The 27,335-nt window shown below is 35.9% G+C and overlaps 3 protein-coding genes across 6 annotated transcripts; 2 read left to right on the plus strand and 1 right to left on the minus strand.

Annotated features, from left to right (window-relative positions):
* Nucleotides 1-1,957: 1,957 nt before the first annotated feature.
* VPS45 (vacuolar protein sorting 45) lies at nt 1,958-10,797 on the minus strand. 3 transcript variants are annotated; one of them, XM_059597335.2, is made up of 14 exons: nt 10,574-10,797; nt 9,641-9,842; nt 9,445-9,524; nt 8,776-9,003; nt 8,549-8,674; nt 8,346-8,426; nt 8,113-8,254; nt 7,818-7,996; nt 6,377-6,532; nt 6,128-6,235; nt 5,930-6,051; nt 3,910-4,044; nt 3,194-3,279; nt 1,958-2,718 (listed from the first exon to the last, which is right to left on the minus strand). In XM_059597335.2, exons 1-13 carry the CDS (start codon nt 10,661-10,663, stop codon nt 3,219-3,221), a joined length of 1,710 nt encoding a protein of 569 aa, XP_059453318.2. In that variant the 5' UTR covers nt 10,664-10,797; the 3' UTR covers nt 1,958-2,718; nt 3,194-3,218. The 3 variants fall into 3 exon arrangements, with proteins under 3 accessions (XP_059453318.2, XP_059453320.2, XP_059453317.2); XM_059597337.2 differs by lacking the exon at nt 1,958-2,718 and having other exon boundaries at nt 2,826-3,279; nt 3,910-4,041; XM_059597334.2 differs by lacking the exon at nt 1,958-2,718 and having other exon boundaries at nt 2,826-3,279.
* Nucleotides 10,798-12,643: 1,846 nt separating this feature from the next.
* Nucleotides 12,644-19,238, plus strand: PGSIP2 (plant glycogenin-like starch initiation protein 2). 2 transcript variants are annotated; one of them, XM_059597293.2, is made up of 5 exons: nt 12,644-12,761; nt 12,848-12,945; nt 16,283-16,489; nt 16,768-17,405; nt 18,107-19,238. In XM_059597293.2, the coding sequence occupies exons 2-5, from the start codon at nt 12,887-12,889 to the stop codon at nt 19,135-19,137; spliced, it is 1,935 nt and encodes a 644-aa protein (XP_059453276.2). In that variant the 5' UTR covers nt 12,644-12,761; nt 12,848-12,886; the 3' UTR covers nt 19,138-19,238. The 2 variants fall into 2 exon arrangements, with proteins under 2 accessions (XP_059453276.2, XP_059453277.2); XM_059597294.2 differs by having other exon boundaries at nt 12,853-12,945.
* A 96-nt stretch (nt 19,239-19,334) lies between these two features.
* LOC132183840 (uncharacterized) lies at nt 19,335-23,342 on the plus strand. Its single transcript, XM_059597295.2, has 5 exons — nt 19,335-20,246; nt 20,570-20,637; nt 20,731-20,906; nt 22,341-22,449; nt 22,780-23,342. The coding sequence occupies exons 1-5, from the start codon at nt 19,976-19,978 to the stop codon at nt 23,086-23,088; spliced, it is 933 nt and encodes a 310-aa protein (XP_059453278.1). The 5' UTR covers nt 19,335-19,975; the 3' UTR covers nt 23,089-23,342.
* The last annotated feature ends 3,993 nt before the right edge of the window (nt 23,343-27,335 follow it).

Raw genomic sequence — 27,335 nt, forward strand, 5'->3', positions numbered from 1 at the left:
CTCGCTTCCCTACATTTTGCCCATTTCCATGATTCTCCCAAATATGCAAATAAATTTTTCTAGTCACATCTCTCTGTGTGTCACTGTATGTGTATATGTAAGATGTACGTTTGTGACTGTGAGCTTTGCATTTTGGGTGGCTCCAGGCAGATAACGATAAGGGTGCTGCAGGCGCTAGGCGGAACCAAAATTTAGGTCTTTGAGCATTCTTTAGCAGGGTAAAACAAAACAGCACGCCGCCGCGTGCTCTCAATTAGTGCTCTTCTTAACATGCTCTTTATGAGAATCTGTTTTTTAAGTTTAAGAAATATGTTCAAAAAATTGTAAAAAATGTTCTGCAGCAAACTCCCTAAAATAACCATAAATATTAGGATTGTTACAGTAAAACTCAATATTTTGGATTCTATAATTGTAATTCTTATGATTATTAAAATATATAAAAAAAAAATGATTCTTTTTTCTCCTCTCTCATCTCTCCTCTTATATATATAATATAATTAAAAAAATAAATATTTTAATGATATAGGGAATGATTAAGAGAAGTATTGGAGTGTATTTTGACATAGGGAAGCAAAAAGTAGTTTGAATTCTTAAATGAAGGAAAAATAACGAAGAAGCTGCTGGGAATGCTCTTGCTACCAAAGAAAGGGAAAAAAAAATGGTCTTTTATTTCATTTTCTTTTTTCCTCTTTATTAGGGGCATTAATTCGTATTCATGTATTGGATTTGAATCGTGTTAAGACATGAATATAAAATCGTATGAGTTAACACTAGTTCAACTCATTTAATTAAATTGGTCAAACTCCAATCTCTTAACCCTAGCTCCCAAATTTTGTCGTATCAGGTTCGAGAGTCGTGTAAAAAATTACTTGCCCTTATGTCTCGTGTTGAGTTCAGGTCGTGTCAAAGGTATGTGCATAAGATTATATAGTGTCAACTCTAACTCAACTCATTTAATTAAGCAGATCAAATCCCTCAACTCAAACTCATTAAATTTGTGTTGGGTTTGTATTAGATTCACATATTGTGTAAAAAATTATCATCCCCTACTTTCAATAGGATTAGGTAAAAATATCATCACAAATTCCTCAATAAAGTTCCCTACATATATTATTAAATAAAACTAATATATATATATATATATAATGAGTTGTGCTTTTACAAAGTCACCATAGATTTATTTTATTTTATTTTAGTTATTCGCTTTTTCAACACAGCATTTTACCAATCCACTTTTATTTTTCATTTAAAATATTCTTTGCTTATTTACTTTCAATGTTCTAAAAAAAAAGAAAAGAAATCATATTGATTTTTTTTTATTAATATAAACTATGCATTGTTGAGCTACCGTGTTTAGCAAATTTGCTGAGCACTAATCCTTAGTTATTTTGACCGGCCGATGTGGAGTTTGTTTGAATTATTTTTTGCTACAAGGCTAACCAAAATAACGCAAGTGCTTTAAAAGATATTTGCTACATGAGTTCAATGAAATGAGCGCTACAAATTTGGAACCACTATTATTAACAAATTAATTAACCACTATGATTAACAAATTAGTCAAACCAGATATTTTAACAGTGGGGCTTCTTTTATTTTTTTAATAATTAATATAACGACATATTAAACAACATTGTAAGGCTCTATTTGGGAGTTTCATGTTTTAGGGTTTGGGAGGCTTTGGAGATTTTGGGGATGATTTTCTCTCTTTGGCAATGTTAGATCCATTTTCTCTTTATGTGGTAGTTTCATACATACAGTATTTCTAAATTTTCATATCTCATCCAGGTAGTTTCATACATACAGTATTTCTAAATTTTCATATCTCATCCAGCTATGATACTCCTATGTTAATGTGACAGTGCTCATCAATCCTTAATTTTTTATTTTAATAAAAGTGATCTAAGGGCTAATTAACACTATTTCGTCAATCCAATGATATGAGAGTGAGATAATAGACGAGTACAAAGCATTATTCTTTATACATATGACTTGGGAAATTGTAAATGTGCATATCTGAAGTGGCAGGTTTTAGCCAATATAAAAATCCAAAATTTTCTTATGCCAAATTTGAAACTTAGTCCATAAAATTCCAACTAAAAACCACATATATTTGCAGTAACAAACCGCGCCAACAGATCGTTGGAGCTCATGACAAACGCGAGCCAGTGTTGATCTGGCGATGAAGGGTGCTAATTCAACGACGAGGGATGATCCAATGGTTAGGGGATTAAGCAACATATAATTTGTCATTGGGGGGCCATGAAAGCAAGAGTTGGAGAGACTAGAGAAGTGAACAAGGGAGACAAAGAGGAGGCGAGAGGCAGAGATCATAATCTATGAAGCGAGAAGTGTAACTATATATATATATAGTCCCGGAGTTTGATACGCCAGCCAGCAGTGGGGTCTGGGAAGAAACCTGTGGGTCACAACTCAGGGTACAAGGTAGTTTCCAGATGTATATACTCATCACAACCATCCCTGTTTAACGAGTAGAAGAGCAATTGCAGAGCAAGGAGCTTAACATCCGCTCGTAAAACATAGAACCAATCTAGAAGCCGCTTGGAAATATGAAGATTTTCTATATATGAGGTGTTGCATACAGGAAAAGCAAGCAAAGTTAATGAAATTTGGCTAGCATCATTGACAATTTTGATGGCGGCAGGAATGAGTTGACAAAATTGGAACAATGCCAATCAAAATGAGCAGGAACACGATCCACTGCAGCAAGCAAAAATAAAGTATGAATTCCTATCAAAGTGTGTGTAACATCACAAAATATTCAAAAAACTTCCCGTGTAACCAGATCCATTGATTGCCAAAGTACAAAAACAAATCCGCGGCTTATCTTATATCCTCAATTGTTACTTTTCACAATATATATAACTACAAATGGATACATCAACAAGCATGTACACAAAAATCAAAGGAACTATTTGTATATTATTTTTACAATTTTTTCGCCAAAGTTTAAAATTGGTTCTCATGAATCATTTTCTTTCTCTAATTTCTCTTTGGGGAGGGGGCCTATCATTCCTATGCAAATGGGTGAATATTGAATGTGTCTTGTGCAGGAAAAGTGGGATAATTACGATGAATCCTCATCAAGCTCCTATTTCCAATATTCATAAACAAGCTTACCGCTGCCAGTCACCAAGTCAAAATCCCGGTATAAAGCCACAAATAATTACTCAACTGACTCTCAAGACGTATGGCAGGCTTCAAAGCACGGTAGTGCTAGGACGAGTCATCCTTTGAGCTTCTTCCAAGTCCTTCAGAAATCTGCATTTCGGCCAAAATGATTACTGGATCAGAGAAATGTATTGTGTAAAGGATAGTGCACCTAAGTAGGCTCCAATTGACTAAACCAGACCTAATAAATTTTTTTTTCTGATGAATAAACCAGCCCCAGATGATCACTATATAACCAAAATGTATCTTATTCATGAGACAAGTATAAATTTAAGAATATTTATATTCAGATTTATTTTCTATAGGGTGTGACTATAGTTATATGTTAGCTGTCTACTTATAACAACCTTCCGTTCTACATGCTTGGTCAGGATTGGATCCCCCTGAATGGAACTTTTAAATTTTAACTACTTCTAAAACTTGTAGAAGCCAGAAACCATAGAGTGGATGCAAACCACAGGGGATGATAATGCCAAATCCAAATCCCCAAGCAGATCAGAGTTTCACAAAGAGTCAAAACAACTTGATGCAAGCTAACCTACAACTACCATATCAATTTTGCAACTCATGCAAGACAGATGCGGACCATATAAATTAGCATTTAAATTTAATGCTACTGCACCTAGAATGAAGCACAGCTAGCAAAGTAATAGCGAACTTCTGTTATGCCTATTAGATCCACACCTCTATCAAAATGGAATTGATGATTCAAAGGCATACCTCTTAGAATTCAGAACCACAGAACCACCAAGTATAAAACGAATTCCAGAATTGCTGGCATTTTGTAGAGCAACACAACGTGACTCTTCATATGTTGTCCCTCCAACAATGAATATGACTACTTCCTGGGGCCTGCTTAAGGATAAAGTGCATGTAATTCAAATAATATTTTACCAAAAAACCTTGTGCAATTTTTCGTTATCTTATTTGAATATCATAATTATCACTTCAACAATCAAAGATCATCTCAAATATAAATTCATGTCTAATCCTACAATTCAATCTGTCTGTGATTGTAAGTCCTTTATGTAGGACATAAACAGACAAAACAAAGGGGGGATGATAGGAGAACTTTTGAGTAAAATGGTAGAGAAACTTGAGAGTAAAGTTGTGATCAGGGGCATATAAATCTGATTTGAAAATTAAGGTCATGTTTGGTAGACAGGAATAAAAGAGTTATTCCATTTGATTGTGCATCATTACCGGGAATAGCTATTCCTCAAAAAAAAAAAAAAAAAAAAGAGGAATAAAATAGCATTTTCCAAAAAAATCCATATTTTAAAATTTTTTCTTTAAACTTCAAAATAAAATGAAAACTTCAACATAGATCCTCATGGGGTGGTCGGCCACCCACGTGATGATTTTTTTTTAAAAAAAAGGTGTTAAAAAATAAAATAAAAAATGGTTTTATGGGAAATAATTATTAGAGCTAGGGTATAGAAAATTTGGTCATTCCATCCTATTCCTAAGGAATCACCATTCCAGTGTACCCAATGTAGCTTAACATTTGTAGCTTACCATCAATTTTAAAATGAAATCATTTTTTTTTTTTTTTAACTTCATTTTCTTTCTTTTTTTTGGCATTTCTCTTACATATCTCTTGTATACTACGGTGCACCCTTTTTTAATAAAATTGATTACTTATAAAAAAAAAAATCTGCAAGTATGGGAATATGTATGCTACCGAGATACAGTTTAGAAAATAGTGTGATAGGCTAATAGCTGTCACCAAAGAAACTAAAATCATAGTTTTGGAGGTCGACTGGATGGCTTCAGTACTTCCTTCAAAAAACTGAGGGAGCAAAGCCACCTCAGTTAGCTCATATTTTATCCACAAAGCCTAGATCCACAAGTCACTTCATTAATAAACTACAAATATTGCAGAAATCTGCTATAGCACCAGTCTTGTATAAAGTTCCCCACTGAGACCTCTAATCTAACATCCCAAAAAATTAGAAGATGAATTGCACACATTAAGTTGGTGAATTATAGAGGTGCTCATAGATGCTAAGTCTCACATTAATCTCTTACTAGCTGAGAATTGGCTTTATAAGTGATTCTAAAGAGCTCCACTTGTAACTTGACTAGTCTATTTAGAGTGATAGCACGAACATGGCCAGCGCTTTTCTTAAGTCGTTACAAGATTGCTCCAAGCACCATGTGTAGCAAGTGTCGAGGTGAAACATCAACACCCGAAATGAGCACGAGGTCAAACTCCCAAATACATGAAATGCCTATATTTAATGATCCACCCCAAGTGTGTAACCTTTCCCTAAAACATGTTGATACAATTTAATAAACATAACGTTACAATGCAGTTTGCTTCAAATGAGCCATCTAGGGGCCTACATACCTTCTTTCAACTAGTGCTAAGAGTTTGAAGTTATCATCATATATCTGCAGGGAGCAGCGAGTTACTTTAGAAGCTTTTACCTTTTTATGAAGGTGGGTACTTCTACAAATTATTCTCATTCTAAAATAGCAAATTTAGTTACACAACTTCTATTATCTTGACACTATTTCTCGACCATATATATACTTCAGCAGCTCAATATTAATTTCAGTCCACCATCTAATCCCCCAAAATTACCAGAAAAAGTCAAAATTCAGCAACTTTTACTACCAGAGGCCTCCTGTAAGGACACTGCCGTAACCCAAATATTAGGAAAGAGACCACACATTCCAAAATTTGCAAGAGACTCAACCTTGCTGGGAAGAAACAATTATTTTAGCTACAAACCTGCCCTGCTGAAAATGATTGCCAACGTATGGGTAGTCCACATCTCTCATCCGTCCCTTGGTAATGCTTTCCACAGTTTGGAACAAAAGTGGTTGGTGCTGTGTGTACACATTCTCAACGCCCTACAGAATGTGGGAAAATGATGTATAAGCAGCTAACCATGTCGTCAAGCAGCAATTACACTATTTCCTGACAAACCTTCAGTCCGCGAGCCATGTTACGAGCAATATTCAGAAAATCTCGATTTCCATAAAGATCCCCAGTTCGCTTATCAACACCCGCTTGCTTCAAGAGGAACTGGACAAGCTGTCATAGCATGATGATCAATTTGTCAAAACCAGTGAATCATCTAGCCATTACCAAGGAAAATAACAACTTCCAACATATTTACTGCTCTACTCGAGAGTCAAATCATGCAGAAAAGAAACACTGGTTCAGTTATTTTACCCCTGGTTTGTACTTGGCAGACCGAGAAGCCAGTTTGTTAAAAAGCTGCATCAATTGAACAGGGCTTTCCTTCTCGTAGCGCAAAGCATAAAGCATCACCAAGCGTAGACGATCAATATTAGATATACTTTCATTGTTTAAAAGATTTGTCACTGCCTGCATAAGAGTTTGAAAGGAAAGAAGGTCATGCTCAACAGCCGAACCTTATACCATATATTTCTGACTCTAGTTTCAAGCATAAAGAATATACTCAGGTACCATTTCAAAGTCAATATCAGTAAATGAACATTTTGTTTGAGACAGTAACTTGACAGGCGCATAACATGATACTGATAGAAACAATAATTCTGAAGACCAAATAGCGTTATAATCTAGTAAGATTGAAATGTGAATTAGATAAAATAAAACATATATCATTTTTTTTTGCATACTGCCAATTCTTTTTTATGATATGACATTCTCGTGTTGATTCAATAGCAATATACTTCCAATCTCCCATGAAACTTCAAATAAGTTACATGATACCCCTTGAGGAACCAAATCAACGAAAATTAACATTAACGAACACCCCTCTCCAGCTTTTTTCTTTTCATTCTTCTTTTAAATTCCACTTTGACACATTTAGCTTTTAAAATCACTCTAAAATGTGTTGGCTTTTAGTTTTATCATATTCTAGAGTTGCACAGTTACTGTTGATAATCTCCAATCAGAAGAAACTAGTGTATGATACATGCACCATGTTCTTTGATCAATCCCTCTCTCAATTCGTTCCCATAACATTTTGCTGGCCTCTCTCTTAATAATGAGGCTGTATAGGTACAATGTACAATGATGACGTAAGTTATAGTTACAAAAATGTAAATTTACAAAAGGACTTCCCAACATTATTAATTTTAAATGTGAGGGAAGTACTTTATCTCCCAAATATGGGACCGGAGTGTTACAAACTCTCCCATTCAAACCCTGATGTCTTCGTTAGGACTATGACCGTCAGGGCCACGGCATGTAGTACTGACAATACCATATGACATTACTAGGTGGCTCTGATACCATTTATAATGTCTCAAGGAACAGCAATAGCCACAACTACGCTATTACTGCGAAATGACTAGTCAATTTGAAGCTTTCCTATAATCACTTATAAAGCCAAATTTTACCTAGTAAGTAAGCAATGTGAGATTTAGCACCCATGAGTCTTTTTATAAACCACCAACTCTATGTGGGCTACTCATCTTCCAATATGGAATTGAGGTGTTATATAGGGTTGCACCCCTCTATGCTTTTAATGAATTTACATTACTTATAAAAAAATTAATTTCATCAAATGATTATCTAAGAAAATGTATATCTTACTAGGACCATGGCTAACATGAAGTCAATAAAAACAAAATTTAGAGAAAACCTTTAAAGAGAAAACAATAAAGAATACACCACACACTACCTCGAAAGCTGCCACTTGACCACCATTGCAAGCCAACTCCTGTTCTGTTTGTGAAACCAACATGAGTTTCCGCTCTTCAACTATCTTGCTCATTTCTGTGACCAATGTCACATGCTTTGAAACATTTCCTTGCATTTTTTTGTATTCAGGGTAATTGTCAACAAATTTGGCCATGTCTTCTGCAGAAATTTAAAACATTGGAATGATCAAATGTTATATCTCAAGCCACCACGGCTAAGGGTAATTTAGTAAAGAAATATCTTGCTAATCTGAAATTACCAAGCCTCATACAAACCTATTGTCTGGATGTTCTGGTTACTCTTTGCAATCTGCTGAAATTCATCCACCAATCGCTTGATATTCATTCCAATATCTCCAAAATTCTCATACATGTTAGCTTTGAAAAAGGCATCTTGTTCTGATGACAACACGACCTCCTATGAGCAAGAATTGAACAAAGATCATTTTCTTAGCAACACAAAATATAAAAATAAAAACGTGCACTATAAAAGAGAAATGCAACTCAACCTGTTGATCCTTCGGAAATTTGCCAGTACTTCTCAAATCCACCTTGTTGTCTTGAATTCCTATCAACTCATGAACCATTGCCTATAGAACATGATGTGATAATAAATGAGTTGCACACATGATTAAACCATCCATGTTATCAAAATAAAAGTGGCATTTCTCATAAAAAAAAATGGAGAAATTATAGCCACAAGCAAAAATACCTGATACGTCCACTGATTCAGCAATGGGGTCAGAGGATCATCCCTCCTATCAATTACCAGCAACAACGGAGAAACTTCCGTTCGCCTGAAATCAAAAAGCCCACTTTCCTGCTGGTACATCAGTTTCTGTAACACCCCAAAAAGTATATAGATTAGGTTTTAAATACAGAATGTGCAAAATTCATACCCAACTTGTCCGATAACTTCTTGCAGTTCACTTTACTTACTGCTGTTTCTTGTGCTATCCTCTTGGCAATATCCGAGGTCCTTTGATATCGAATAATAGGTCGTCTTTTTAATGCCAAGAAAACAGCTGCAATACCATCAACAACTCGGTCACAGAAGTTCTGCAAACTTGGAGGATCTACAACTGCTGGGAGCATATAAAGGTGATTTGATGGCACATTCAAAGTGAAATGGTAAGGATCAATTGCCACAAAGTCCGCATAGAATTCCTGCAGGATCATGACAATTTTAATATCTAAAATTTAATTTAATATGAGGTGGCTAACAACCAAGTCAAATGAAAAAACATCTTCTCGTGCATCAAAAGCATGAATTGGACAGCAAAAATAAACAAATATCCATGCAGTGACTGTGCTCCAACCAACCCAATATATGCAAAAGCCCATGACAATGGCATCATAATTATACTGTAACCTTACCCTAGATTTTTTTTTTTTTTTTTTTTCATTTTTCTTCCAGTTCTCTTGAACATAACTATGATAGATTTCCTAATTTCAGTTGAACATAAACTCAAAAGCACATAAAATGAAATAATAAAAAGGAAGAAGGTGAACCGCAAAGGAAATTTTTACTTAAGCAGCACAGTATTTTGATAAGTACAATTTTTTTTTATAAGTGAGCAGTAAAGTATTGGTCAGTAAAAAAGTTACCTGAACTTGTTGGACAACTTCCTGTTCATCTGAATCAGCTAAATTATGAATCTGTGTATCCTTCAATAGGTTGGAAAAAACTGTACCAAAATTGGCATAAAAAAGAACTCTTTACTCAAAAGCTAATAACCATTAGCAAAACCTTGAAAATTTCAAATACAACTTCTGTAACTTCTCTCAAGCTTTAAAAACTTACATAGGTGGTACTCTCCAAATCTAGGACTAGCTAGCTGGCGCCGCAATCGTTGGATATTCTCTGATGTGGGCCGGAGGAAGAAAACCGCCTTGAGATGCGACATTGATTCTTTTGACTTGGAAATGTTATCTACCAACTCTACCAAGAATACTTCTTTCTGAAGAAGCTCTGACTGTGAATACGCAACACTAACTGTACTTACCTACAAATCATCAACCAAAATGCACACTCATGATCAAACCCACATTCATCTTTACCGCTTAACCCACTAGGGCCAATCCGAATCTAACAAGCAAGGTGGGTTAAACAGTATAACAGCACCAATTGAAGGCACAACAAAGGGGCATTGCAGTTTGTCCATCTCATGAAAATTGAACGACCCCGTTAGCAATTCACGGTATAAATCTATCATACAATCAGGGTTTACTAAAAAAACAAAAATTGGAGCCATCACCAGAGTTCCATGGTTTCAACAACGTTTTAATGAGGCTGGCTGCCACTTGTTCCTGTAATTGCCCACTTGATTTGTAAACTTATCAGCACGCACGCGCACGCACATACACAAGACAATGGAGCATTTTCAGATTCATCTTAATGGGACATTCAAAAACGGCCCAAAACATCGTTTTTCTCCACAAAAATTGAAAATTTTGACTGACATTACACTACGAAATAATCGTCAGCTAAGCTGGGCAGGCAAGTATTATCTGTTCAATTTTCTGATGAATTATAGGAAGAGAATTGGGAACTCGAATTTCAAACCCTCGGTTCAAGTAAATATTATAGAACTCTCTTATAACAACTAAATTGCAGTAAAGTTCTTCATTCCCAAACAAACCTAAAAGATGATATTCGAAGACTCAAATTTTCCACATCATTTTCCTCAACGTTCTCAGAATCAGACAGATGAAGGATTTGAGGAGTGGGGGGTACCGTGTGAGAATCAAGGATGAGAACCTTCATGCCGGAGATGTCCTGCAACATCCGGTTGATGTAATCACGAACGGCCGTTACCAACGACATCTTTGGGCTCCACTCGAATATACACGTCTGTGATCTTCTGATGATGGTGGTGGTTGTGGCGGTGTTTCTGGAGCGGAATCGCAGTTGTATTGGATTCAGGAGCCCATTGACGTGAGAGAGACGAGTCAGATCTGCCACAAAGAGAATAATAAATCCGACACTTGACCAAAGGGTGCAACCGTGCAAAACGCAGCGTTTGAGGCTTGACCCATCAGGAGCACAGTTTTTTTTTTTTTTTTTTTTGGAAAACTTCACTAAAAACCCATAAACTTTCACCCCTTTTGAAATACTCCCCTAAACTTCAAAATCTCTCAATTTAGTCCCCTGAACGTTCAATTGCTCCCAATTTGGACTTCTCCGTTAGATTTTAAATGTTACATGACGTTTATACCCCTGACTTTTGTATAAAATTTTAACTTCCAAAACTTTTTTTTATTTAAAACAAAAATCATGGATATTTTGGTCTTTTTTTGTATTTTTAATGGCGAAAATTGACGGATAGGTCCAAATTGAAAGCAATTGAAAGTTCAGTGGACTAAATTGAGAGATTTTGAAGTTTATAGGGTATTTCAAAACGAGTGGAAGTTCGGGGGTCTTCAGTAAAGTTTCCCTTTTTTTTCTTTTTTTTTCTTTTCTTTTTATTTTTGAGAAAAAGAAAATGCTATATATTCTTATAGTGTTCTCCTGGTGTTTTCCCAATTGTGATTTGACTTTTAAAATCATCAATAGATTAAAAGTTAATAATGATAATCTTAAATTTAATCACATCACAGTTGAGAGATTACCAGAATAATATTAGAAGAACTCATAGCATTTCTCTAGACAAAAACAAAATAGTTTTTTAAAAAGTATGTATGTGTAGACATAAGATAAATGCAGTTGATTCTTTCATTTCGTTTTTTTTTTTTTTGTCAAGTAACTTAACGACATGTCTCGCCAAGTCCTATTATAATACAACAAGTGTCGTATACACATATCATACATATATCATATTCAGCAATATTTCTTAAGTTGTAGATCATGCATGGCTTAATTACAACAAAATGTAAAAATATTCAGGTTTAATAGAACCCAAAAACTTTACCATGTATTGATGGTATCTGTATATACGTATATAGGGCCGAAATCGTATCGAGTCAAGTCCAACTTTATAATTTTAAGACTGACTCATTTAGAAAAATGGTTCGAATTTTCATTTTCACGTGAGAGTTTAATTTTACAACAACACCGGTGCAATTTTTTCATTGCCCAACTAATTCCACGTTATCTAACAACTCTCAACTTAAATAATTGACGGGCCCATCAACGGGGCACATGTCAAAGAGTCGATCAACATAAACATCTTTAAAGTATTATATGTTTTAAATAATTTATAAAGAAACGTCTTAAAATAATAATTTGGAATCAAATCATGCAACAATTGATTAAAGGGTCAAACCATGCAACAATTAACTTTCCCTTAATTGTTAGTAAGTCAATCTCGAGCGTTTACTTTTGAGCTGTTTGGTATAATGTTTGAAAATTAAGCCAATCATAAACAATTTGAAATAGTTTCAAAATAGGATTGGATTGGTGGAATCCAACAATGAAATAAACAAATAATTAAAATTGTCTAAAAAAATATAAAATAAAAGGCATTTTAATTCAATAACCCCATTGAATGTTAAAAATGAATTCCAACAAAATTAATTTTAAAATGACATATGATTTGTATCAATGTATATAACCGTTTTACTGTAAATTTTAATCATTTTAATTGATAGAATTGGGCTTTTTGTTATAAAATGATAGATTTAAAGTCAAGTTTCATAGTTGATAGTTCATGAAAGAAAATGTCTAGGCACTCGAGTTGATACGAGGAGGTGGAGAAGAAGAAGAGAAAAAAAAAAAAAAAAAGTAATTACCCAAAAAAGTAAGAAAAAACTTAGTCTTACATTGACCAGTTATTATTTACAGGATTCTCAAACCGTGAACTGTATATGTTAACTGTCGAGACTAAACTCTTTCAGGCTCGGGCTTTGACCGACAAAATTCATCATCTCCGGTCGCAGCGTCCCCCACTCTCTTCAGGAACTCAACCCTTCTGCTAAGATCACAGGTCTCTCTACTTCGTTTCTTTTAAAAGGGTTTTCTGTTTGTACAAATTGACATTAAAAAAAGCTTTGCTTTGGTTTGTTTTTGTAGATCAGATGGTGCCTCCTCCAGGCTGCAACTGAATCAAAGATGAGAGGAACCTGCACGAGCCCCGTTGAGCCCAGGCTCCGCTTGTCTGCATCCACAAAGTCAGCTTCCCTTTCTTTTATCGTTTGACTGGTTTTTCTTACATTGTTTAGTGCTCTTTGCTTTTGTTATTGGGAGAGTTGCTTGTGTTTTTGCTGAAAGTGCCTGATTGCTGCTTACTAGTTAAGTTCCCATATGATTATTGACCGAGCGCCATGAATGTTATTATTGCAATTCACGATTTTAGTGCTGCAATCTTTCCTTTTCTGGGTCTTTGTTTTTAGTGGTGTTAACATTATGGTCATTGTTTGGTATGGTTATTGTGGTTTTATTGGTGAAAAGACTAATGCTTTGTTTCGTCTACATTGTTTTCGAATTGCACTTCAGAATTTTGTTCCCAAGTAGCATTTCAGTTATTTATTTTAGCTCCCCAGCTACCCCAATTAGTTGTGATAAGGCTTACTTCGGTTGGGGGCTGAGCTGACCGGTAAGGGTCTTAGTGTCTTGATACTTTGTAGTTGATACTTCTAGTCAGGGTTGGCATGCTATGAAATGCTACTCTAGGTGAGAATGGCTCCAATGCAAAACCTTGACTTGTTGCAGCCATTGCTCCAATCAAGTGGAAAAAAGTATGCTTCTTTACTGACAATAGATAAAATAACAAGATGCTTTGTGTGGATTGAAGCAGCTCTGACATAAATGTGAATGATATGCTTCGTTTTGTTCAGTGAGTGAAATAGGCCTCATCTCTTCCATGATTTGACCTCTAACTAGAAATCAGTTGAAGAAATGGCCCGCCTCATTGCCCTATGGTTGGCTTTCCGACTTTTGATGATTTATGATTATATCTGTATAGGTTTCTCCTGCCTCTCATGTGTTACTCAATTATCTTCGTTTATATAATGAACTTGTGGTAGGATTATAGTCATTTGTTGTTTGCCAATGTGATTGAAGTTTGACTTTATGAAACTGCAGTGATTGCTTATGGACTTTTATGCTCCACAGAGATCAAATTAATAAGATATCAGCTATATTCAGGGAATGTAGTGCAAAAAGTCTGGCAGGCAGAGTTAGTGATGAAACTTTGGAGAATGTCAAGACTAGAATTAAGTCGTGGCATGTCAGCCTTCTTTATAGAGTTCAGCGATGTGGGGTTGGAGAGGATACTATGCATTGAGATTGAGCAGGAATTACAAATTTATACATTTCAAGAGCCGAAGTCTCTTTATTGTGTGGACTGCAGTATAGAGTCATATTGATGCAGGATAGCAGAGAAAGCTTAGTGATAAGGAACTGTTTTGGCAAGGAACAGGAGAGAATCAATTTGTCAATTTTGGAAAGAGGAATAGAAGCTTAGGAAGAGAGAACTAATCTGATTTTGCTTGGATTCAGGTTATTAAAGAAAGATGAGATGAGGGTTCTGAGAACCCCAGCAAGGGGGACAGAACGAATTGCTGAAAATATTAGCAAGAGAGAAAGGGAGTAGAGAGAAGATTAGCTAGGAAGAGGAAGTGGTAATTCTGAGTAAATTGATTACATTACTGTGAAAACACTGCATGTTTCATTCTTTTTATAGTAAATATCACTTCCTAAGGGAGTACTGGCACATTTCAACGAAAAACAACTAAGACAGCTCACTAGTTACTAAAATCATCTAGAGTATAGCAGTTAACACCTGAAGGCACTCACCTTTCTTCCCCATTAAGTTGCTTCATCGCTAAAGCCTTCAATCTTAAGTAACTAACTTCTTATTTATCAAAAAAAGTAATTAACTTCTATTCTTCACAAGTCGAGGAAACTATCACCATTGAAAGGATAACAAAAATCCTTAAACAGATTATTATTTTAATTTTAATTTTTCCTTCTGTTCTAGAGAAAATATTCAAATAGGCTGCTGGAGTCATTTATGCTAACTGCTGGTTGTTTCTCTTGCACTTTCTTCTCTTGGCTGCCATTGGCCTGAAAGAGGCGAGCTTTGTCCAGCCATGTGATGCCTGCTGCATCACATATTCCGACTGCTGAGAATTTGGTGACGATTAGAAACTACAAAGTATTCTAGTAGTTGGGGGCTCTATGTGTTCAGTGGATGCAGAAACTGTTGATCACTTACTTTAGGTTGTTCTATTGCTTGGGTACTAGGGCCATTGATTTTCTCGCATTTGGTGTTTATTGGATTATACTGACATCAGTTGAGTAAATTGTTGGCTTCTTGGGATTCAACCTCTAAAGCTAGAAGTTAACAACCCCCCCTCCCCCCCCCCCCCCCACAAAAAAAAAAAGAAGACTGTAGAGGTGGAACGAGTGTTATCTATTCTCCCCTGTTTGATGTGGTTTAACTGGTTGCAGAGGAACAAGAGGGTGTTTGAGTGCAAACTTTAGGATCTAATCTAATCGTGTATTGATTTTCTCCTTTCTTTTTTCTTTTCCTCTTTTGGTATAGTGTAGTGTAACTCCCACTGTACTTGGGTTTTGTCCATTTTGTGCTTTCTATGATATTTAAAGAAAAAAAAAAAATCTCCAGTCATTTCAAATATGTTTTGTTTAATTAAGGAAAATGATATATGCTATGGAAACAGTTAACTTTATTTGCAACACAAATCTCAAATCCATTTCTACATGATCAAATTGTGTGACACGTACTTGGTGCAAATGTTTTCTATTAGTTGAGGCCATTTTTGAAAGGAACAACCTTGTCCACGTAGTTTTTCTTCTATTACTAAATTAATTTCTTCATGAATATCTATTACTAAATTGTGTTTGTCACGTCATAAATGTTGCAAGAAACTGACCATGTAGAGGAAGCAGCATAATAATTAGTCATCCGAGAATCATTTCATGCTAAATAAGCATTGAGTTTCATCTTACATAAGAGGGGGCATGTAATCAGTGTGCTAATGGAGGTTTTGCAAGGGAAGATCTTTTTTTTCACACACACCTGCACATAAATATATATGGTTTGTGCCAACTGGATCCTATGCATGAAGAGACATTTACACCAAAGACCTTCACCTAATAGTGGTGATCAAGACTCTGCAATTTGATAATGGTAGTTGATTTTGTCTATAATAGATGGTTTTGTTACTCTTCTTTACAGGTCTCTTGCTTGCAATTGTATGTTGTTATCTGGCTTTGCAGTTGATCTGACTATTTTATTTGTTATCTACTGAATGGGTTGGTGATTCAGAAAATTTACATTTGTAGTATTTGCTATCTACATGATTTTGCAATGCACTGTTTATGCAACTGAACTAGGCTATCGTGTTGCATGTGGAAGTTGTCTGCAACATCATAAACTTTTTTGCGGCCATTTGAATTATTGCCATCCATTTTGTTGTGTGTTGGGTTCTCTTTCACTTCCTTTATACATGCATGGATGAAGTTTGGGCCTTCTTGGTACAGTGAAGAATCTAACAAAAGAAAGCTTCAAAGAAGTAGAGATTTTAAAGATGTTGCAAAGGCCCTCCACAGTTCCGTCCAAGATAGGAATTTAAATTGCAAACCTACCTTGAAACTTGTGCTGGTGATTATTGTCTTGGGAGCCCTTGTGACATTCTTCCACTCTCCAGCTATTTATAATACAGATTATCAATCCCATTATGTCTCTCGGTATGTATTACTCACCTTGGTTTCTTCAGATCTTACAACCCTGTATAGTTTACTCTTTGGGAGTTTCTTGCTTTTCTTTTTAGTTTTCACATTGCATTGAGGTTTTGTGAATGTACAATTTCATTTTTCTCGTTGTTTTGCAACAAAATAATATATGCTCACCCCCTCCTTTTCTGAAATTGCAATTGCCACCTAAATTGTTATTCTCTATAAAGCATGGAGCATTTAATTTTTGTTATCTCTTCACAACATCTTGAAGGAGAAGTCTTTGCCTGCAGGTCAAATCTTGCTGAAAGATGGATAAGAGAGAGTGCTGCTACAGATCCACGCTATATATCTTTTTTAGACATTAACTGGGACCAAATCTCAAACATCATTGAGAAACTAACTGACAGGAATGAGTATCAGGGAATTGGCTTGTTAAATTTTGACGACAGTGAGATTAATCTCTGGAAGGAGCTGATTCCAGAAGTCGAGCATGTTGTTCTGCAACTGGACTCTGTGTCACCCAACATAACATGGGAATCCCTATACCCTGAATGGATAGATGAAGAAGAAGATTTTGAAGTTCCTACTTGTCCTTCTCTACCCAAGCTTAAAGTTCCTGGAAAACCCCGGGTTGATCTAGTTGCTGTCAAACTTCCCTGCAACAAGTCGGGGAGCTGGTCAAGAGATGTGGCCCGTTTGCACTTGCAGCTTGAAGCAGCAAGGGTTGCTGCCTCTTCCAAAGGATATCATCCAGTGCGTGTGCTTATTGTGACGGACTGCTTCCCAATCCCAAATCTCTTCACTTGCAGGGAACTTCTCATACATGAAGGGAATGTATGGCTTTTTCAACCCAACCTGAATACATTGAGAAATAAGCTGCAGCTTCCAGTAGGGTCATGTGAACTTGCAGTTCCCCTCAAGGCTAAAGGTCAGTTTGATAATAGTATGTTGTTGGTTGGCTGGTTGTTTTGTGTGTGTGGGTGTGTTTTTCCTCCACCACCTTTTGCAAGTCATTATACAAAAAGCTCATGGTCCATCTATATTATGTTTGTATCTCTTTTTTAGTGCATCTACAATTTTTTAAGATTTTTAATTGGGTGGGGGGAAAGAGCAGAAGTTTTCAGAATAATGGCTGGGCGTTGCTGAGTTTAGTTATAAGTATTGGTCTAGTACAGATAAAATGACCTCAAAATAAGTAAAGCAAGTCACTAAGACATCTAATAATTTTATAATATTTTTGATGATGAGATAATCCTGACCATCCGACTGGACTTAGTACTGGTTGTCAAGGAAAGTGATGCTGTTTAATTAGTAGAATTTTCTTCTCAAGAAAAACCTCCACCATATAACTCATATGTGGTAAGTTCAGTGCCTCTTGATTGTGTATACCTCATGTATGGAAAACTCAAACTGGGTTAGAAAAGGAGAGAGAGGGGGGAGGGGGGCAGGTGTTGGGGGTGGCAGGGAGAGGACAAAGAATGGAAAAATGAGGAAGGTTTGCTTTTAGAATTAAATTGGTCTGGGGAGAGGACAAAGAATGGAAAAATGAGGAAGGTTTGCTTTTAGAATTAAATTGGTCTGGTAATTGCAAAGTACTTTAAAGCGAGAAACTAACTTCTTTTTTAACAGAAAATTTTTACTCAGAAAGAGCACACCGTGAAGCATACGCAACTATTCTGCACTCTGCACATGTATATGTTTGTGGAGCTATCGCTGCTGCTCAGAGTATCCGTATGGCTGGTTCAACACGAGATCTCGTGATACTTATTGATGAAACAATTAGTGAGTATCACAGAGAAGGATTGGCGGCTGCTGGTTGGAAGATCCATATAATCCAAAGGATCAGGAACCCCAAAGCTGAACGGGATGCGTACAATGAATGGAACTATAGCAAATTCCGTCTCTGGCAGCTGACAGATTATGACAAGATTATTTTCATTGACGCCGACCTGCTCATACTTAGAAACATCGATTTCCTGTTTGAGATGCCAGAAATAACTGCCACTGGAAATAATGCCACTCTCTTCAACTCGGGTGTGATGGTGATTGAACCATCAAATTGTACATTCCAGCTGCTAATGGATCACATCAATGAGATCGTGTCCTACAATGGTGGGGACCAGGGGTATCTGAATGAAATCTTCACGTGGTGGCACCGGATCCCAAGACATATGAACTTCTTGAAGCACTTCTGGGAAGGTGATGAGGAGGAAAAAAAAGTGATGAAAACTCGTCTCTTTGGGGCTGATCCTCCGATCCTTTATGTCCTCCACTATCTGGGTAATAAGCCTTGGCTTTGTTTCCGGGACTATGACTGCAACTGGAATGTGGACATTTTGCAGGAGTTTGCCAGTGATGTTGCACATAAAAAGTGGTGGAAGGTGCATGATGCTATGCCAGAAAATTTGCATAAGTTTTGTTTGCTTAGGTCTAAGCAAAAGGCAGCATTGGAGTGGGATCGGAGGCAAGCTAAGAAAGGAAATTACACGGATGGTCATTGGAAAATCAAGATAAAAGACAAGCGTTTAAAGACATGTTTCGAGGATTTCTGCTTCTGGGAGAGCATGTTATGGCACTGGGGTGAAACGAACTGGACAGATAATGCTACTGTTACTCCAGCACCACCTGCAATTACTACCAAATCCCTCTCTTCTTTATGACTTGGTTCTTTTTCTTCATACTTCATAATTTATTTAGATGACACAGTTCAACACATTGTCTCCTTACAAATATCATAAAGGAATATCTTCTTCTACTTCTACTTGTTTCTTCTCAAATATCTTGATGGACCCAGGTTAATGCCTTTCATGTACTTCAATTTGTACCATTCTTTTCAAATATATTTTATACAGGTTTATCCATCTGGGTGGCAGAGTTTTGTGCACCTTCAATACTTGAGTCTCAAACCATTTGCTCAGTTTTCATTAATATAAGAAGTAGCGGCCATCCTTTTGATAATGGCCGCTACTTCTGATAGCGGCCATCCTACTGGACTGGGAATTAGATAGTTTTGATTAGTGGAGTGTGTGGTGATTATTCAAAAGCTTTCCATTTTGGTAATTATAAGCTACAATTTCAACGTCTACTTATATTTTGGCAGGACGACAACAAAAGGAGCCAGTATAAACCATGTTTGCTAGACTCCAAGAAAATTGAACTGCTGTATCATGTATACTTCTAAAAAGTTCTAATTCAGTAATAAACGAACAAAACCATTGAAGGACTCGGTGGAATGGGCAGGCTCTGTATTCCACAAATAACAAAACCCATTGAAGAACGAACCCAATTCCCCCACCACCAAAAAAGGAAAATTAATAAAAACGAAAAAAAGGGATGAACTCAAACGACGTCGGTTCTACGGATGGAGCAGGCCTCAGCTGCTCTCTCTCTCTCCCCTCCAATTCCTGAGATTTGCTCTCACTTTCTCATCCAAATTTGGCCTTTACTCCGAACCCTAACATTGACGAACACAGTTTTCAATTTCCCATAACCGAAAAAATGGAATTGATAACATCAGGGAATCTGAGAGCCTCTGCGGTTTCAATTCCTCCAATAGTCACCGTGAGTAGCTGCTTCTACAGGCCACCACACCACAGGTTCTCCTTCACATATTGGACATACCCATTTCCTAATATCCCCAACAGGTCCCATATAGTCCTCGCCCGGAAGAGAAACCCAGAAGCCGAGCCAGTTCTCAAACCAACCATTGTTGAAGAAGTGTCATCGGACGATGAAGAGGACGAGGCTGTCTTTGATGACTTTGAAGATGGTAAAGGCCCATTTGCTCTCTCTCCCTTTATATATAAATACATATTATGCATTTCAATTTTCTTAGATACCAAATAGAGCCTTCTATGTATGATATGGAATGGCCGTCCTAATTTGTACATGTGCTGCGTCGATAGTTATGTGTTGTCAATCTATATTGTGGGTTTGAGACAAAAGCTCAATGACTATGTTTCAATGTATTTGTACTTAGTCCCAAGTAGAATAGTACCTTTCATGTTTCCCCATCATTTCTTGATATTAGATAATTGCTTGTAAACGTCAAAACGGTGAAGTCATGTCTGAATGAAATCCTTGATTGTGTAGAGGCAGTAGTGGATGATGGTGATGATTATTTTGAAGACGATTGTGTGGCAAATAATGCTGAAGTCTATGTAAGTTTTGGTGTATAAGTTATTATTACCCTTTTATAGTTGTGTGACGAAGTTGATGACTTATGGAAAAATAATTTTGCGCATTTTCTGAAGGTCGGAGATGGAGGTGGAGGAGGTGGTATTTCCCTTGCTGGGACTTGGTGGGATAAAGAAGCGTTAAGAATAGCTGAAGGGGTTTCGCTATCCTTCGATGGTGACTTGAAAATATATGCCTTTAAAACAATGTTAAACTGCACCATTCAAGTGCGCATCGAGAAGCTCTCAAATAAGTAAGAACCTATGGACACTATCTATGAGAAAAAACAGTTTTCTTGCCAGGTCCTCTCTAGGATGCTTTGTTTTAGTTAGTATTTCTTTTCGATGTGGTAGAAGTGAGAGGTGAGCATATCTTGACATATTCAAATTGCAATGATTGTCTGGACTAAGTTATCCTTGAATGTTTTCTCATTTTCACCCTTTGGCATCTTTAAGAAAGTGGCAGTTGTGTTATTTGATTCATTAGTTTTCGATCTTAAGTTTCAAGGAGATCATATCAAGCTTGATCAATTATGGCTGTTTAGAGGGGAGCTTTGTGTGGGAACAATGACAGTATTTTTTATTCTGAAGATCTGTCTAGATAAGTCTACTATCATCCTTTTCTGTTTATGCGAATGCTGTCTTGAAAGATCCCAGCCATCAATCCTGACCATCTCTCTGCAATGTTGGATTTGACCATAGCTGAGTCCATAACGTCTATATCTCTGAACAAAACTCTTAAGGTTTAATATAGATCCTGTTTTTACCAAATTAAAGTTGATGGTGCGAAGTTTTCGTGAAAATTGTGGTGATATCTTAGTTCAATGGATCCCTGGAAACTCTTTTTTCTCATCCGTGTGTATTCGCACGTTGCCTGAGAAATTCTACCTATTCTTTCCTTCACATTACTCCTATTGTTTAATAATGAAAAAACTACATCTAGCCCCCTTAATCTACCGATCAATTTGCATGTCCCCTCAAATCTACCAAATTTGTTAATGTACCTTACCAATCTACCATTCGTGTTGTAATGTCCCCCTCCGCTAACAATTTTCATGTGACCCACACGTGATGCGAAAATAATCATTATACCCCTTGAAATTTTTTTAAATTACAATTAAACCGCGAGTCTGCCACGACCCATGGCTGGCTATCGGTCAGCCGTGGCTTTTCTTATTTTTTCCATTCTTTTTCTTTTGTTTTTTTTTTATTTATGAATGTTTTTGCCTATTTTTCATTTTTTCTGGGTTTTTTTTGCTTTCTTTTAGTTCTATTCCTTTAAAAAAAAAAAATTTAAAATTTAAAATTTAAAATATTTATTTTTTATTTTTTAATTTTTTAATTTTGGCCTTTTCTGAATATTTCTATTTTTTTTTTCTTTTTTTTTTTTCACGCAAAAATGTCCATTATACCCATTAGGATTTAATAGAAACTCTTAACGAAGGGGGCATTGCAACCCTAATAGTAGATTCGTAGGGTAAATTAACATTTTCCTGTTAACTTTTATTTGTTGTAGTTTTTTTCTTCTATTTGTATTAATATTGTTCTCATAAGTACTTGAGGAGAAAAATAAATTATTACTCTGTGATCACATTTTCCTGTTAACTTATTTTTTTCCCCATAAATTGATAAGCTTTTGCTTAATAATGAATGCTTCTTGAACTTTAATTTGGAGTGATATTTTACAGGTCTGGTTCCCCCAGTATGGAAGATATTGAAGCTTTCTCTGCAACCTATAGAGCACGTTTGGCTGAAGCAGAACTCAGTAAATCTATACCTGAGAGTGTCTCTTTGGAGGTATCTTTTCCTAGTTATTTTTTACTTTTAAGTTTTGGTTTTTGGTGGGGAGACATACCTCTGCAGAGTGAAAACCTTAAATAAAAGTTACAGGCGCAGATGTGCAAAGCTGTGTCCGTCCTTGACATGTAGGCTTGTCTGTGACATGTAGGCCAATGACGGCTTAAAGTGAAGGGATGAGCTCATATGCATTTTGTGGCTATAATTTTTATTTTTTAAGTTAAGCCCGATGGGTTCTAGACATAGTCGGTTGCTCTCATTTAAAAAGCTGAATAAGTTGGCACGTTACCGTTTTACCTTTTGGATCTGAAGTTATCCATTGCCTCTCAGGTGTCATCTCCTGGTGTTGAAAGGGTAGTTCGGATTCCAGATGAGCTGGATCGGTTCAAGGATCGGCCTTTGTATGTGAAATATGTCAATGAGGTTGCAGCAACCGGTCCATTGTCCGAAAATGATGGTGTCTTCAGGCTTGTTTCTTTTGACATGGAAAGTAAATGTTGCACTTGGGGTTTAGCGGACGTGAAGATAAATAGAGAAAAAGCGGGGAAAGGAAGACCACTTAACAAAAAGCAAAGGGAGTGGCGTTTGAACACACCATTTGATTCTTTATGTTTAGTCCGGTTGTATTCAGATATTTAATTGTTTTGTTTTTCACTACTTTCTCTCTTCAAATCATTTGCCTCTCCAGAATACTCTACAAGTATACATAGATATAACATTGTAGATAAATAAATGTATATTGTTAAAAAAGTCATCTTTCTCAATTTGTCATCACTGAAAACAGTTCTATCTCCAAAATAATGAGTTGCAAATTGTTATATTACTGCATATATACTAATTAACTCGTTGTATTGCTGCAACCATATTAATAAATTCTGTTTGTTTCTTATGAATTCTAATTCTTTACATTTAGTCTGGTTGTATTCTGATATTTAATTGTTCTGTTTTTCTGTTTTTTATTACTTTCTTTCTCAAATTTATGTGCCTCTCTAGGAAACACCACAGTATACACAGCATTGTAGATAAATGAATGTATACTATTGAAATCATCTTTCTCAATTGTTATTGAGTTGCAAATTGTTATTACTGCAGATATACTGATTTACTTGTTGTTTTACTGCAAATATATTAATAAATTCTGTTTATTTCTTCTGAATTTTGATTATCTGTGTGGAGAAAACTGAAAAGAAAAAGGAAGAAAGAAATAGAAGGAGATGTGAAGGCTATGGTTTGAAGAGGCCATCTGGCTCAATGTTTGAAGAGGTTTTCTCCTAGATAACTCTCCTTTGAGCTTGAAACACTTTCTTCATTCCTTGCGTACTCCAAGGAAAAGTTAGTAGTAGGTAGGGGCTTGATACCATAGAGGTTTGAAGAAGTAGAAAGTTTGTATGATCTTGCTCTATGAATTTGTACTCAAGTGAAGCGTGGGTGCCATGTTATACAGTGGCTTTGAGTTTGAAAGTTTGTTTTTCAAACCCATGTGGATGGTGTAAGTTTCGCTGCAATTTCAGCGAGAGTTTGGGAGCTATTTTGAAAGTATTCTATGAGTAAGTTGGGCCTGTTATCTTTTCCACTAGCTAGAAATCAAGGCATGACTACAGTGTTGGAAATTGTAGTTTTTTCTAGTTCTTTTTATGCATGTATAATCTCTATCTTGAGTGGCTATATTCGATAGCCGCATGCAAGGTGAGAGGTGAAGGCTCAGTTTTTTAATGAGGTGCCTGGACCAAATTGGACACTTTTTTTTTTTTTTTAGCAAAAAAGGTAGGCCGGAGAGACTAATTGTGGCTATCCTACCTGGGCGTGACCATAGTAGCACCTATCCGCTGGGAGCCGCATAGAAAGGGCCTAGACAGTGAGAACCGCAAGTGCTCATTCAAGTCTGACTGAGTCATAGCCTAACCTAGCCCTACCCACCAGGGTACCAATCAGGCATATGTGGGAATTCTCCATTGCGAAAATTCGAGCTCACACCTTAGTACATGCCCTGACCACTTTGAAATTTCCTTAGGCCATTGAACCACCACCCTTGATGGTAAATTGGACACATTTGATTTGTCTGGCTACATAAATTGAATAAGTTAATTGTGGTAGCATTTGTATTTATTCCAGTTAACCTCATAATCTGATTGCAGAGATGCATGTTTGCCTCAATCTTTTGGCTTAGCATGGAGGTTCATCTTATTTTTTTGCGTCAAGTCTGGGCTCGCTGCTTTATGACACAAATTCCGATGGGAGTTGTGATTGAACAAGCAAGATTTCCTACTGGTACAATTATTTTTATCGCATGCACATTTACTGCATAGGTTTGCTGATGCAGAAGGTTCTCACAAACGGCAAATACATCTTATTTCAAGTCATTTCTTTTTAAACTTAACTTGATCTTAAAAAGAAGAAAGAAGTTAGTAACAAACTATTAAACAATCATAGGACTGCATTTTCTTCTTTCTTTCTTTCTTTCTTTTATTTATTTTATTCATTTATGAAAATTATCTATTTGGAGTAGGGTTACATATTTGTGGTTACCATGCAATTGGAAGATTTTAATTTTTCATTCATGATGTTTTTTTCTAATTGTCTCAAAAGGTTCAGTTTTCTTCTTAGGTTTGCTGTCTAGGTGCATATATCTTTTTATTTGTAATTTATCTTTTGGTGTTGATTGGATTTACCCTTTGACCTTACGAGTTCATGTAGTTAATTTAATTGAGTTTAATGAGATACATTGAATTACATGTCGCTCAATGTGCTTTTGATGCTCAGAGAACTGCATAAAGTTAAAATCCCTTCTTTCTCCTTACTTTTAACATCCAATTGCTCCAACTTAAATCTTGGGGTCAAAGTATATTCATGTGTTCTGGATACATGTTTGTCATCAAGCCTTATGTGTCTCTCTCTTTCATTCTCTCTTAGAATGTGAGGGTTGTAATACTTTTGACTGTTATGGCAGCGATGAGGATGCTGTTACTTGTGACACAATTTGGTAATAAGATATCTAGAGAACTCTTATTTTTGTCTGGTACCTTTTTGTTAGTTTCAGTTGATCATTGTAGGACTTGTGGTCTATAAAATTGAATTATTTTTTGCGTGTAATTGCATGAGTGTTCTCTCTCACAATTTAAGTTCTTTATTGCTAAAACCAAATAATTTTTTTTTTTTCTTCATATTTATAAGTCATGGAATTAAATGCATTTTGTGGATGCCATAAAAAGCCTGAGATCCATTTGGCTGAGCTAGAAACCAAATTACCAATTTAATGAACAATGTAGTTCATTTTTTGTATACCATTCTGCTCTTTGGTGATTTTCCTCCTCTTTTTGGTGGTGTTTGTTAAATTGTCAAAACATAGATGAATCTCTGAATTACCAAGAAGGTGAATGTTTGGGAGCCAGTGGACCACAAACTGGTTGATACTTTATATGGCTTCTAATAATACTAGTATCCCATGCTCTGTAACTTTTTCTTCTTAGGAAATAATTGGTTGTCAGCCCCTCCTCTGTGCATACCAGATTTAAAAATTTGTGGTCAGCCACTTGGCCCTTTGTATCGACTCTATACTCCATGATGCCCCACAAACGTCACGAATCCACCCTGATTATAATGTTTACCAACTTAAGCTTCTATTTGAAATATATCATAATTAGTCATTAGTGCATGTGCCATTGTGAGGAAACAGGATGGATATATGTATTTATATAATAGTTTTTTTTTTTTTAAAAAAAAAAAAGCTGTTAGCTGCTTAAATATCAGTTTCGATCAAATATCTGTTGATCTCAGAGGTGTGACAGCTTCACAGCACAGTGACAGGGCATGTTATGATCATTGATGTCAAAATGTTTTTTTTTTTTTTTTAAAAAAAAAAAGAGAAGATTCAAGAATTACATTATCTTGATTCATTTGTAGCTTTTGAATCTTGCTAGACAAATTGGACTTCACATTGAAATGGTTGATTAAACTGTGATTATGATATTTCAGATGTAGCATTACTTTGTTTTCTGTTCTTTGTGGAATGATTAATTACCACATTTATGCTTATGGAACCCATAATGGTTTCCACTTCCTTTTTGACTGAAAGTATTATTTCTTTACTCATCATAATATATCTTTTTGGTCCTTGATTCATTCCCCCCTACTATCGATATGTGTTTGACTTTGAATGTGAGGTTGGGAGGAGCCAGGACAGAAAAGCCAAATGATGTGCACTATTTGTTGAAGATCTTCCTTGGATTCTTATCCTAATCTATTTTTTTCAGAATTTGTATCATTTTGCTTATGCCATTTATGGCCTTACAAGAGAAGAAACTCATATGTTGCCCATGCTTTACGTTTCTTTTTATTAATTAGTTTATTATTCTTGTCATTGTTATCGTTTTCACTGCTTGTTAGGCTTAGCTGTGGTTTTTCTACCAAAACCATAATAGCAGACCAATTTCCCGAGCCCCTGTTTACCCAAGAGTTGGGCCTTGAATCTTGATGATCAAATTATTCCAAAGCATCTATAAATGATTCTCACATAAAGTCCAAAATAATCATAATAATTTTGGAATTTGAAGTTTGTTCGTTTTTCCTTTTTATTGTCAATTTTTTTTTCTTCTAGAACATGGATTTGTTTTCTTACTTAGGATTCTCTTATACTAATTAAACTCTTTCTAAGGTTTAGATGGTATCAATGTTGGCACGTCATTTATTTGTCATTTTAATTATTGGAATAAATAACTAGTCTTAGGCTCCAATTTGGTTTGGGAAATAAGTATTCTATTAGGAAAATGAATAGGTATTCTAACATGTCTGTTCATGGCCCTATGAGGGTGGCACTTCTTTGCATTTTTTTAATCTTTAAGATTGGTTCACTAATGTTTTATATTAGTGGACCAATCTTAAAGATTAGT

The sequence above is a fragment of the Corylus avellana genome, chromosome 7, assembly GCF_965113065.1.
Source record: "Corylus avellana chromosome 7, dhCorAvel1.hap1.2, whole genome shotgun sequence".
NCBI lineage: Eukaryota > Viridiplantae > Streptophyta > Magnoliopsida > Fagales > Betulaceae > Corylus > Corylus avellana.

Bases quoted from the DNA above. Each gene is read 5' to 3' on its own strand.
- VPS45 (XM_059597335.2), bottom strand. From the start codon at position 10,663: ATGTCGTTGGTAACGGCCGTTCGTGATTACATCAACCGGATGTTGCAG. The intron at 8,675-8,775 runs GTAAGTAAAGTG...GGGGTGTTACAG, and splicing joins GGATAGCACAAGAAACAGCA to AAACTGATGTACCAGCAGGA. The intron at 6,052-6,127 runs GTTTGTCAGGAA...CACATTCTGTAG, and splicing joins ACATGGCTCGCGGACTGAAG to GGCGTTGAGAATGTGTACAC.
- PGSIP2 (XM_059597293.2), top strand. From the start codon at position 12,887: ATGAGAGGAACCTGCACGAGCCCCGTTGAGCCCAGGCTCCGCTTGTCT. The intron at 12,946-16,282 runs GTCAGCTTCCCT...TTCTTGGTACAG, and splicing joins CGCTTGTCTGCATCCACAAA to TGAAGAATCTAACAAAAGAA. The intron at 17,406-18,106 runs GTCAGTTTGATA...CTTTTTTAACAG, and splicing joins AGTTCCCCTCAAGGCTAAAG to AAAATTTTTACTCAGAAAGA.
- LOC132183840 (XM_059597295.2), top strand. From the start codon at position 19,976: ATGGAATTGATAACATCAGGGAATCTGAGAGCCTCTGCGGTTTCAATT. The intron at 20,247-20,569 runs GTAAAGGCCCAT...TTGATTGTGTAG, and splicing joins CTTTGATGACTTTGAAGATG to AGGCAGTAGTGGATGATGGT. The intron at 20,907-22,340 runs GTAAGAACCTAT...GATATTTTACAG, and splicing joins ATCGAGAAGCTCTCAAATAA to GTCTGGTTCCCCCAGTATGG.